Here is a 12,270-nt window from a genome sequence, read left to right as displayed (position 1 = left end):
AGATTGAATGTGCCAGAGGTCATACAGCACGACAGTGTCAAGGTCTTCAAGAGGCACGGGAATCGGCATTGCTGTACATAACAGTGGAACGCTGGGTAAAAGCCTCCAACAAAGGTCGGCAAACTGTGGCAGACACGCATCAGGCAGGTTGTTCTAGCGTCTCTGAAGAAGAAGTCATACTGTTGCCGCGTTTGTGGACAATGATCGACGACGTACGATTTGTGAGCTCGCACACGAAACCGGATTAGCGCATACGACTGTGCTTCACATCCTAAAGGAATGCCTGGGCACGCGAAAAATTGCATCACGATGGGTTCCGCATTACTTGACGGAAATGCAGAAATGGATGCATTATGACACTGCTCAGACAAACTTGGAGCACAATGAGCACGAAGGAGAGGCTTTCTTATGCAGTATCTTAACACTGGAAGGGACACGAGCCACATTGCACGAGCCAAAACTGAAACACCAATCCAACGAATGGCGTCATTATGGGTCACTGCGAAAGTTGAAAGTGTGTCAGAGCCCCAGTATGGTGAAAGTCATGGTGATTCTCATGTACAGCTGTGATGGTGTTATCCTAACACATTACATTCATCCACGGCAGACCGTCAATGCACAGTATTACTGTTCGTTTTTGAAGCATCACCTGCGAACAGCTTTGCGAAAGAAGCGACGACACTTTCTGCACAACCCACCCACCATTTTGCACAACAATGCACGGGCGCATACAGCGCAAGGTGTGGCTGCTCCGTTCGGTCGATGGGACTGTGAAGTACTGTACACTCTGTACACTCCATCATACTCCCCAGACTTAAGTCCTTGTGACTGATTTGATTCTGAAGATGAAGGAACCACTTCGTGGCATTTGCTTCAGAGCTGTTCCAGAGATTCGACAGGCAGTAGACCGCTCCATTCACACCATCAACAGAACAGGCTCTGCTAACAGTATACTACGCCTTCCACATCGCGGCAACGGGTTCTACACGACACTGGTGACTACTTTGACAGACAGTAACAGGTGCAAACATTTAACTCTTTTTTATCAGTTGTGAATAAATAGTTGCCACTATTTAAGTTCCAACCCTCATATTACAGTATTATTCACAGTACAGAAATGTTGGAAAAAAAGGTTTATCATGAAATGCAAGCGAAAATGGGAAATGAAGAATGATTGCGTGAAAAGGCAATTTTGGTACTGACTACTGAATTTGTAGGACAGAGAAATGAAAACATTATGTCACAAGTAGAAAGAGAAATTATAGAGTATCTCTCTATCGATAATACAAGGGGCACTCAAAAAGAAATGAGCTGGAAGCATAATTACAGAAACCAGTACCTGTATTTTAGAAGTATTGATCCTAGCTGTTCAGACATTTGTCCCACTGTGATACAAGACGGTGAATGGCTGTCTCATAAAATTCCCGGGGCTGCGATGTTAACCAGATCCACATGTACAGCTGGACGTCACTGCCCACACGAGTGCAGGAAAGGTTATGCTGGCGTTGCTCTTTGACGAAGATGCCCCCTTCTGATTTACTTCCTACAGCACGGGACAACAGTGAATGCCCAGTGTTACTCGCAAACCTTGACCACCCCTTGCCAAGCGATCAAATCAAAACAACCGAGCAATCTCACATGTGGGGTCATTCTGCTGCACAATAATACAAAGCCTAATATGGCCAACACAGCCACAGCACTTCTGCAGAAATCCAAATGGGAGGTTTTTGGCCACCCTCCATACAGTCCGGACCTCTCTCCCTGTGACTACACCATTTTTGGTCCCCTTAAAAGGGCTCTGAGGGGCAAACGATTCACCTCTTGACGACGATGTCCAGCTGTACGTGCAGAACTGGTTAACATCGCAGCCTCGGGAATTTTATGAGACAGCCATTCACCACCTTGTTTCACAGTGGGACAAGTGTCTCAACAGCCAGGGTCGATACTTCTAACATACAGGTACTGGTTTCTGTAATTATGCCTCTGACTCATTTCTTTTTGAACACCCCTTATATTATGGAAATTGAAGAAGTCACATCATACACTGCAGAGTTTTGTGACTCCCTAGAATTGTCACAAGTATCTTCTCATCAACTTGGATTAAAAGTTGGTGTTTGGTCCTCTCAATGTGAAATCTTTATGTAACCCAATTGGGTAACAGTACATGCTTACAAATTACACATCAGTGCCAAAATGTTGGTAAGGCTATTATAATAGACAGCACAGCTATAAGAAAAAGTGTTTCAATTCCACAAACCTCAATTATACTTAATTTAAAAGAGTGCAACTGCCACTAAAAATTGCTTTTGGAATGACCACATAGCCCTGGGGCAGTTGCCTTTGTTCATTTAGATAAACCTTGTGACATGCTCCTATGTATTCAACTCAAAAACTCTTACATGTCCTTGCAAAGGAAGGCACAACTAAAGATGTTGCTTATAGAACTGTGTTAAGATCAGGCAATAAATAACTGATAAGAAATAATTTTTAAATACTTTTAACTTAAGTTCAACATATGGCAAAATAATAAAAATACTTTCCCTATTTACTCTGTAGTGGCACTACATACATTTATAAATATGTGCATACGTATCTACACCACTATGTACCCAAAAACAAAGATGATGTGACTTACCGAACAAAAGCGCTGGCAGGTCGATACACACACAAACAAACACATACACACACGCAAAATTCAAGCTTTCGCAACAAACTGTTGCCTCATCAGGAAAGAGGGAAGGAGAGGGAAAGACGAAAGGATGTGGGTTTTAAGGGAAAGGGTAAGGAGTCATTCCAATCCCGGGAGCGGAAAGACTTACCTTAGGGGGAAAAAAGGATGGGTATACACTCGCACACACACACATATCCATCCACACATGTACAGACACAGTCTGCTTGTGAGATGTCTGCTTGTGTCTGTATATGTGTGGATGGATATGTGTGTGCGTGCGAGTATATACCTGTCCTCTTTTTTCCCCTAAGGTAAGTCTTTCCGCTCCCGGGATTGGAATGACTCCTTACCCTCTCCCTTAAAACCCACATCCTTTCGTCTTTCCCTCTCCTTCCCTCTTTCCTGATGAGGCAACAGTTTGTTGCGAAAGCTTGAATTTTGTGTGTGTGTTTGTGTTTGTTTGTGTGTCTATCGACCTGCCAGCGCTTTCGTTCGGTAAGTCACATCATCATTGTTTTTAGATATATTTTTCCCACGTGGAATGTTTCCCTCTATTATATTGATACCACTATGTACCCAGTTATTTATAAGTTAGTAACTTTCCTACTCACTATCACCCATCATAACAAAACTTCTGACAAGCGAGCGCAGCCGCGGGCAACATCTAGGACCAAACAACGCTAACTGGAAATAGTGAATGCAGTCAAATTAAATCATACAAAGAATTAGGTTAGGAAATAAGACACTAAGAGTAGTTCATAAGTTTTGCTCTTTGGGAGCAATATAACTGATGATGGTTGAAGCAGAAACGATAAAAAATACAGACTGGCAATAGAAAGAAAGAAATTTATGCAAAAACTGAATTCATTAATATAAATTTAAGAATAATATGTAAACTACAGAAAGGCAACCAGGTGTGTGCACACGCACACACAACAGAAACCAGTATTCACACTATATTCAAGCTCTTGCTCTTTCTTAAAAAAAAAAAAAAAGGGTACACGCATCTACACAAACAACCACACCTAAATACCCAAACCTGCAGCAAGATAGATTTGTCATGGGGGTGTGCGCAAGTGAGAGTTCAAAAGTTAGTGTGAATATTGTTTTCTGTTGCATATTTCTACGAGCCACACACCAGTCAGCTGCAGGTGAGTGGCTGCATTTCCTTTATTTTACTTATTATTCGATTCAGGAAGTTCCATTGTTGTTATAAATTTAGGAATAAAAATTTACGTGTTAGGAACTCTTTGCTGAAGGTATTTGTCTGGATTGCAGCCTTTTACAGAAAAGAAATGTGGATGATAAGCAGTTAAGTCAAGAAGAGAAAAGAAACTTTTGAAATGTAATGATATAGAAGATTTCTGTAGAGTAGATGAGCAGATAGAACAACAAATGAGACGTTACTTAATCAAACTGGGTAAAAAATAAATTTAGGGGCTGGTTGAAAGGACACACCATGAGGTATAAAGAAACAGTCAATTCGGTAACAGAGTGACGTGCAGGTGAAAAAATTATAGGGGAAGCTAATGTTTAAATACAGTAATCAGTTTTAAATAAATGAATGTTGCAGCACTTATGCACAGATGAAGAGGCTTGCAAAGGATATACTACTACATTGGAGAGCTGCTTCAAATTCATCTTTGGACTGAGGATCACAATGACAATTGCTCCTACTTACATTACAAAAAGACAAAGTCCAATGATGTCATAATGAAGATTGCTGTGAAGGAATCATGACCAACATATAACAGATCCAAAAGATTGTCACCAGGGGAGAGAGAAACTGTTCTGAAGCAATTACAGGTTGGCTTGATCAAAGAATAATTGAACCAATTCATCCAAATATGCAAGCCGAGTCATTGTTGTAAAAAAGAAAAATGAGAAGTACTGCATCTGTATACACTATAGAAAATGAAACAAAATTACTATGAATGATCATTACCTAATGTCCTTAATGCAAGTTCTTTTACTTAAAACACAAGATGACCTAGTGTTTTGGACACAAGACCTCAAAAGAATGCACTCTTTTACACTGATGTTTAAGAGAAGTCAGTATTGCACATTTAATTAGTGACACACTTAGGGTGGTCATAGTTCAAGAAAGGTCTAGTTGGGTTATCAAATTTTCCTGCTTTTTTTTTTTTTTTTTTTTTATTCTGTCACTGTGTTTTGGGCATTGACTCTAGAGATTATCGTATTTGTTTATATGGACGCTATTATAATGTTAGTGAAGAGTGGGAATGAGGCACTTAAACAGCTTAGTTTAGTGCTGAAAATTGTAACAGAATATGGCTTGGACATTAATTTTCAAAATGTCAGATCTTGAAGAGATCTGTCATGTCTCTATGATACTTTATGCTGTGTGGACAAATTCAACAGTTTTCTGAGAAGATAAAAAACATTAAAAACTTTCCAAAACTAAAATCTCTTGCAGCAATAAAAATGTCCTAGAACTAACATGATATTTTAGAAAGTTCATGTCAAATTACTCTACAATTATCATACCTCTAGTGATTTATTGAGGAATAATAAGGAATACAAGTTTGAAGACAAGCCAAGAAGTGCATCCAACATGCTCAATGATATCCTTTCATTGTATTCAAACAATGGAAACTCTAGGTATCAATATCAGCAACGTAGGAAAAGACGGACTGCTACTTACCGTAAAGAAGATACATTAAGCTGCAGACAGGCACAGTTAAAAGACACTTATACAGAGCTCTCAGCCAGAGCATTCATCAGCAAAAGAGAAACACACACGATTCTTACACACAAGCAAGCACAACTCAAGCACACATGACCGCCACCTACAGCATCTCTGGCTAAAATGCAACTACCACGTGGGATGCAAGCAGCAATCTGAAAGGGGTGGATAGGGGAAGAGAGAGTAGTGTACAGATGGGAAGAGAGAGGAGAGAAACAACAGCGTTCATCTCTCTCCCCACCTGTACACTACTATCCCTTCAGCTTCCCTGCCTCCTTCAGACTGCTGCCTGCATCCCACGTGGTAGTTGCATTCCAGCCAGAGATCCTGGAGGTGGTGGTCATGTGTGCATAAGGTATGCTTCTTATGTGTAAGAATGGTGTGTGTTTCTCTTTTGCTGATGAAGGCCGTGGCCAAAAGTTCTGCGTAAGAGTGAGTCTGCAGCTTAATGTGTCTTCTTTACAGTATGTTTTCATTGCATTCAATTTTAAGAATCTGCAACCTAAGATATGAAACTGAACGATACACAAATGCGATCAAAGAAGGTTTTGAGGTTGGATTACTACAAAAATCTCCAAATGATGAAGAACCTCTTGCAAAGTAAAAGAAAACACCACCATAAAAACAAAAATACAGCAGTTACAAGCTCAAAGTCTTAGTCACTGTTAAAGCATTAAGTAAACTATGGATGTATTTACAAGAAATTTGGTTTAATATTGTATTGTTCTGTGCTAAATTCCATGATCATGAATAAAGACCTGCCATCAAGAGTAACAACATGGGTTTTAATCTTGGAAGAATATTCCACTACCATCAAATACCAGTCTGGTTCTAGATTTAAATGTTAATATCTTCACACTGTGTGTAAATGTGTTGTTTAATATTGCAGATGGTCTAATAGGTAGAATCAGAAAAGCTCAAGAGAAGGATGATGATTTGGCAATTCACTATTCAATGTGAAATCATCAAGCTTGTGCACGAGGAAAGATTTAACACTGTGCAGAGAACTGAGCTATGAAGTTAAAACAAATGATACACACAATATTTGCCAAGAAGCTGATGATCGCGAGGATTCCAGGATTTATGCAACCCTGGCCAAGTTATTTCTTTTATCAGAGTTAGACAACTGATAGAATGACCAAATGTAGGATTCAGATGGGGTATTCAAAGGGTGTCCTGCACCAACAAGACAAGTTACACACCAGAGAAACCAAATAATACTGAAAAGTTTGTGTGTGAGTGGTAAAGACAAAAGTTGGGTTGTCATGTTCTTTTATCAAATTTAGCACAACAAGTTTGTAGCTCTGGTAACAACAAACAGTTTGTGTGAACGTCTGAACCATGTGACCTAATAATAACAACACTTTTTGTTAGTTGTTTCACGATGGAGAAATCTTTTCTTATTAGAAAAACTATGCAGCATAAAAAATGAGCATCTTTATAACTTTGAAATGAAGTGAGTGCGATATAAACAAGTTTGAGCTTACTTGAGCTGTGATACTATCTTAGCCCCAGTACTTTTATTTATTTATTTATTTATTTTTGAAAAATATTGAAAACATTGCAACACTTGCCAGTGAAATCTATAACTCAATAATCTGTTTAATCAGATATGCCTTATGGCAGAATCGGTTAATACAAGACGAGAACCTCTTGGCACTAAATTTTTGAAAATGTCCAAACTTGTTTCATCAGTGAGGGACCACATTTTGTGCAGTGATGAAGAATAAAACTGTCTTGATATCAAATAGCACTGTACAATTGGGACTAACCGAGTGAGGTAGTGCAGCTGTTAAGACAATGGCCTCATAATCGAAAGGATGGAGCTTGCTCAGTCCACCGACCCCGACCTAGTTTTTCCATGATTTTCATAAGTCACTTCAGGCAGCAGACACAATGGTTCCTTCATCAAGGCGATCAACTGACCTATCTTCTTAAAGCATTCTTACATATTCTATGTGTATGTATATTCTTGAACTATTTATTTCCGTTGTATCATGATGGCACATTCTATATCTCTGTCACAGGATCCCTGGATGAATAATGAATGAATAAATAAATAAATAAATAAATATAATAGAGGGAAACATTCCACGTGGGAAAAATATATCTAAAAACGAAGATGATGTGACTTACCGAACGAAAGTGCTGGCAGGTCGATAGACATACAAACAAACACAAACATACACACAAAATTCAAGCTTTCGCAACCAACGGTTGCTTCATCAGGAAAGAGGAAAGGAGAGGGAAAGACTAAAGGATGTGGGTTTTAAGGGAGAGGATAAGGAGTCATTCCAATCCCGGGAGCGGAAAGACTTACCTTAGGAGGAAAAAAGGACGGGTATACACTCGCGCACACACACACATATCCATCCACACATATACAGACACAAGCAGACATCTCACAAGCAGACTGTGTCTGTACATGTGTGGATGGATATGTGTGTGTGTGCGCGCGAGTGTATACCCATCCTTTTTTCCCCCCTAAGGTAAGTCTTTCCGCTCCCGGGATTGGAATGACTCCTTACCCTCTCCCTTAAAACCCACATCCTTTCGTCTTTCCCTCTCCTTCCCTCTTTCCTGATGAGGCAACAGTTTGTTGCGAAAGCTTGAATTTTGTGTGTGTGTTTGTGTGTCTATCGACCTGCCAGCGCTTTCGTTCGGTAAGTCACATCATCTTTGTTTTTATATATAAATAAATAAATAAATAAATAAAATGTTTATCACACACAAAGCTTTTCATGTGAAGCAATGTATTATCCTGTAAGAGGAAAATAAAATCATGATCCCTGTAGTTCTCTGTTGTGATAAAATTGTTACAATAAGAGGGATACACTTTGTATTGACTATTTTATTACCATCCATCCTTCTTGGTACACACAGTAAAAACAAATTCAATTAATTCTGTGAAATACTGCATCCTTTCCACATATTTGTGGACATCTCAGAAATATTATACCTCTGATAGTTCACAAAAAATGGACTTTAGAAAGCAGACAAAGTAATGCACATATCCATCTGAGGAGGGGAAACGTGAAAGAGACACATTTTACTTCCCCCACTGCATCATCTGACAATTAAACAACATTATTTTGACAGGCAAATACCAGCTTAAATATCTTACATTTTTACCACACTAAATCACACTAATTGATGGATATGACAGAATGACTTGCCTCTGAGAAGAGACCAGTGACTGCTTCAGGAATGAAACTGCTCTCTGTCGCTTGAAGCAATCTCAAGAAGTCATCTCGAGAAATGTGACTCCCTGATTCATTCGAGTACAACCCGAATAAAACTGTAATAGGCAAAAAATACATTAGATACAATCCTTGACTTAAACTGGCTGTTGTACTGCACAAAATAATAAGGCAATTTATAAAATCAAATGTATGCCACTTTTTGCTCAATACAGTAAAACAGTAAATACCAAATAAAATGGGGATTTGCATCTCAAATGCACCAAACAAAAGCTCACTTAGAAATAACCGGTCTCATTGGACTGGTGCACGATAAAAATAAAAAAAATATTTACAATATTACAGGATCTTTCAGGGAATCCCATATAGTTTTTAGCACATAACAACGTATCACTTAGTGGTCTACCAACATCCATTTATTGAATAACTCCAGTAGCAAAATGTATAATGCAAAAGAAAATCTAGTACACAAACAGGGGACATAAATGAGAATCACTGAGATACAGCCTATGCTGCTTCCATAAAGCACTGCTTAGCAAATTAAGGGAACTGACATTTGTGGTGGAGTATGCAGTAATTCTAATTCCTCTTAGTGTATATTGAATAACACACATTGAAAGATAAGAGAGATTATGGTGCAGATGAAGCAGCTAATACGAGGGTGAATTGCATATAAACCCAAATTTTGTTTTATTTGCCTATCTGTAAATGAAAAGCAGCACCATCTCCTCATTGTTGCTTCCGTTTTCAGTGACTGTTTTCCACAGGTAAAACGTCGTCGTACTGTTTCTTTAGTCAGAATCGCAGTATCAGAACAAGAGGTTCTATTATACACCGCACAGCACAGTGTAATGAAGTTTCTCAAAACAGAGGGTGTAAAACCTGCCAAAATTTTGAAAAGACTGAGCACAGTTTAGGGTCATCACCCCAAAAAAGACCCAAGTGTACGCACGGCACAAACAGTTTTTACAAGAATGAGAAACAGTTGACAATGCACTTCACTTCACCAATATCTCCCAACAATCAGCATGACGGATTTTTTGTTGTAAAGGAGTTCTTCTCATTGATTTTCACCACAAACATCACACTATGAACACTGCCTGCTACTGCCAACTTTTGGATCAAACATAACGCGCACATAATTAAAAAAGGATGTGATAGTGCTTCACGACAACACTTGACCACACACAACTGCCTGAACTTGATGAAAAATTCTGGAACTGTTCTGGATCACACTAGAATGCCCTCCCTACAGTCCAGACTTATCACCCTACGATTTTCTTTTGTTTGTATCACTTAACGACACCGTCAGAGGATTACAGTTTTGATGGCAATGGCACAGTCTAAGTGTTTGTGAGCGACTGTCTGCTGTGACAGCCACATGCATTTTATGAACATGGCATCGAGAAACTGCCTGTCTGATGGGAAAAATGTATTTCTCATTCAGGAGACTACAGAAATATAACTGCTGTATGTATGAATTTTTCTGAAGCTTAAATGCTTGTATAAACTTATTTCAATAATAGTAATAATAATCATAATAATAATACTGGTTTATATTTGATTCACTCTCATACCAATATGAAGTACTCTGTGTAATGCACTTTACAATATTATGTAAAACTAATACACAAAAAATTAGAATTATGTTTGTTATAAATGGTTTTCATACTGACCATCCAACACAGCAACTGTTTCTTGACGAAGGTAATCACTGGAGAGAATCTTATCATTGGTTAACAACAGTACGTTCCCGAAATCTTTGATAAAACTCAATTTTGTGTAAAAAAATGATGGCTTTCTTTAAACATTGGTAAGATAGAGACAATGTACACAGACAGGAGTGAAGTGAATAGCAGTACATGCATAAAGCTAATTTGAGAACATGTAAAAAATTGGAAGTGTGTCGTCAAGCTTCAGGAAGGAAAGCGAGATTGGTTGCAGAAGGATAAGCAGAGAGAGAGAGAGAGAGAGAGAGAGAGAGAGAGAGAGAGAGAGAGAGGGGGGGGGGGGGATAATCACTCAAACCACAGGGTGAAAGGAATCTTCCTACTGCAAGTACATGGGAACACACAAAATTTTCTACTTTAAGTGTTCTTATATTGAGTATTGGGAATCGTACCACATGAAAGTAAATATAGCCCACCCATTCTGTTCTTTCAATTCAATTTTTTGTTTATATAAAGGCTTTAGATGATCCAAACAGTGGAAAAAATAACTTTAGACAAGTGCTATCTATGATGGTATGCAACTGAGCTCTTATCAATGAAACACTGCTATTTACTACTTACAAGACCTATTCCAATTGATTATTTTTGTCACGGTTTACTAGCCACAAACTACAGCACTGTTTCCAGCAGAAGGAAGGACTAAAAGCATTCATCAGAAAGTATGGTTTGCTGCTTTGGTTAACAGAAGTTGGCATTTTGAATGCAGATTACACTCAATTGTCTCCATCTGTCAACACAATGCTGAGAAAAATTCGCATATACACCAATTCCATGAATTCAGAGTTGGGTTGCATTAACGATTTTCTAACCGATGAAGATGAAAGGAAAATGAAAGCTCAAGTACTTATCAAAAATAACATGAAACAAATATTAACAATGAACTGAAACCTCATTCAATACAGAGACAATGGCAGCATATAACACTCTCAAAACTAAGATGTTTTTGTGTATCACTTTTCGTAAGTGTATGCCTAGAACACTGAACTATCGAAATACTAATGCAATAATACACTGTAATTACTGTCCACAAGTAAGAATCATCCGTAGTCTATTCGAATTTTCATGTTTGCATCTTGTGAATAATTTTAAGCAAAAAAGACAACTTTGTCTTTAAAGTACTTCATTACTATAACAGTCTCGGAGTGCCGTGTATTCATCTGTACTGTCCATCTGAAAAACTTACAACAGGCAAAGAAGTGTACAAATTTTTGGGAGTCTATAAAGTAGAAATTGCATAAATATGGCTCAAATCAAACAATGGAAAATCTGGGAGCAAATAAGAATGGATTAAGAATGGGAATCAAAACAGAAAGCCTTGGGATCCCATACCTGGCTTTTGCTGATGACCCCATCTTACTGGCAAACGACATTCTTGAGGATTCTATGCAACTCCAAAGCACTGTGTTTAATAGGGCTCTTTGTCAAAATTAAAAAGACCGTATTAATTATCAGTATCAAAGACAACCCAAAAGTGATTAGAGTCAGTGCTACAAAGAATATCAAGAGAGCTAAAAGTTTAAGGAGCGTTAGGGATTGGATCTCTCGAACAAAGGAAAATCAAACTAGACAGGGCATATCATGCTTGTAGAAAAATGAACACCTCCATAAATGTATTGATGAATATCGAAGTAAGACTGTCAATTCCCTATGTAGAACAGTGCCTATCCCTAACCAAGAAGGCCCCATTAAAGTCATCTAGTGATGAGATAGGAAATTCCAGTGAAACATAGTGGGACCAAGGATCCTACCAGATCGTACCAGCCTAATTGTGAACTCTACCGGGATGACTAGCTTTACATGGCCAGCTGTATGTAATGGACCCCCATAGGTTGTCCTATAATATAATGTTGACTGGTATACTCTCTTTCAAATTCTGAAGGTGGCAGGGATCAAATACAGGGAGCGAAAGGCTATTTACAATTTGTACAGAAACCAGATGCAGTTGTAAGAGTCGAGGGGCAT

At 38.6% G+C, this 12,270-nt stretch overlaps 1 protein-coding gene across 1 annotated transcript in view; it reads right to left on the bottom strand.

The window, feature by feature from the left end:
* LOC126203243 (ubiquitin carboxyl-terminal hydrolase 32) overlaps positions 1-12,270 on the bottom strand; it is a 231,390-nt gene that overhangs the window by 207,615 nt on the left and 11,505 nt on the right. The window contains exon 4 of the mRNA XM_049937496.1: positions 8,551-8,676. Within this exon, the coding sequence (XP_049793453.1) occupies positions 8,551-8,676 (126 nt within the window). The remainder of the gene's footprint in view (positions 1-8,550; positions 8,677-12,270) is intronic.

The sequence above is a fragment of the Schistocerca nitens genome, chromosome 9 (assembly GCF_023898315.1).
Source record: "Schistocerca nitens isolate TAMUIC-IGC-003100 chromosome 9, iqSchNite1.1, whole genome shotgun sequence".
Taxonomy (NCBI): domain Eukaryota; kingdom Metazoa; phylum Arthropoda; class Insecta; order Orthoptera; family Acrididae; genus Schistocerca; species Schistocerca nitens.
Note: the sequence above shows the minus strand (reverse complement) of the source record. Positions and strands in the feature narration are given on the sequence as shown.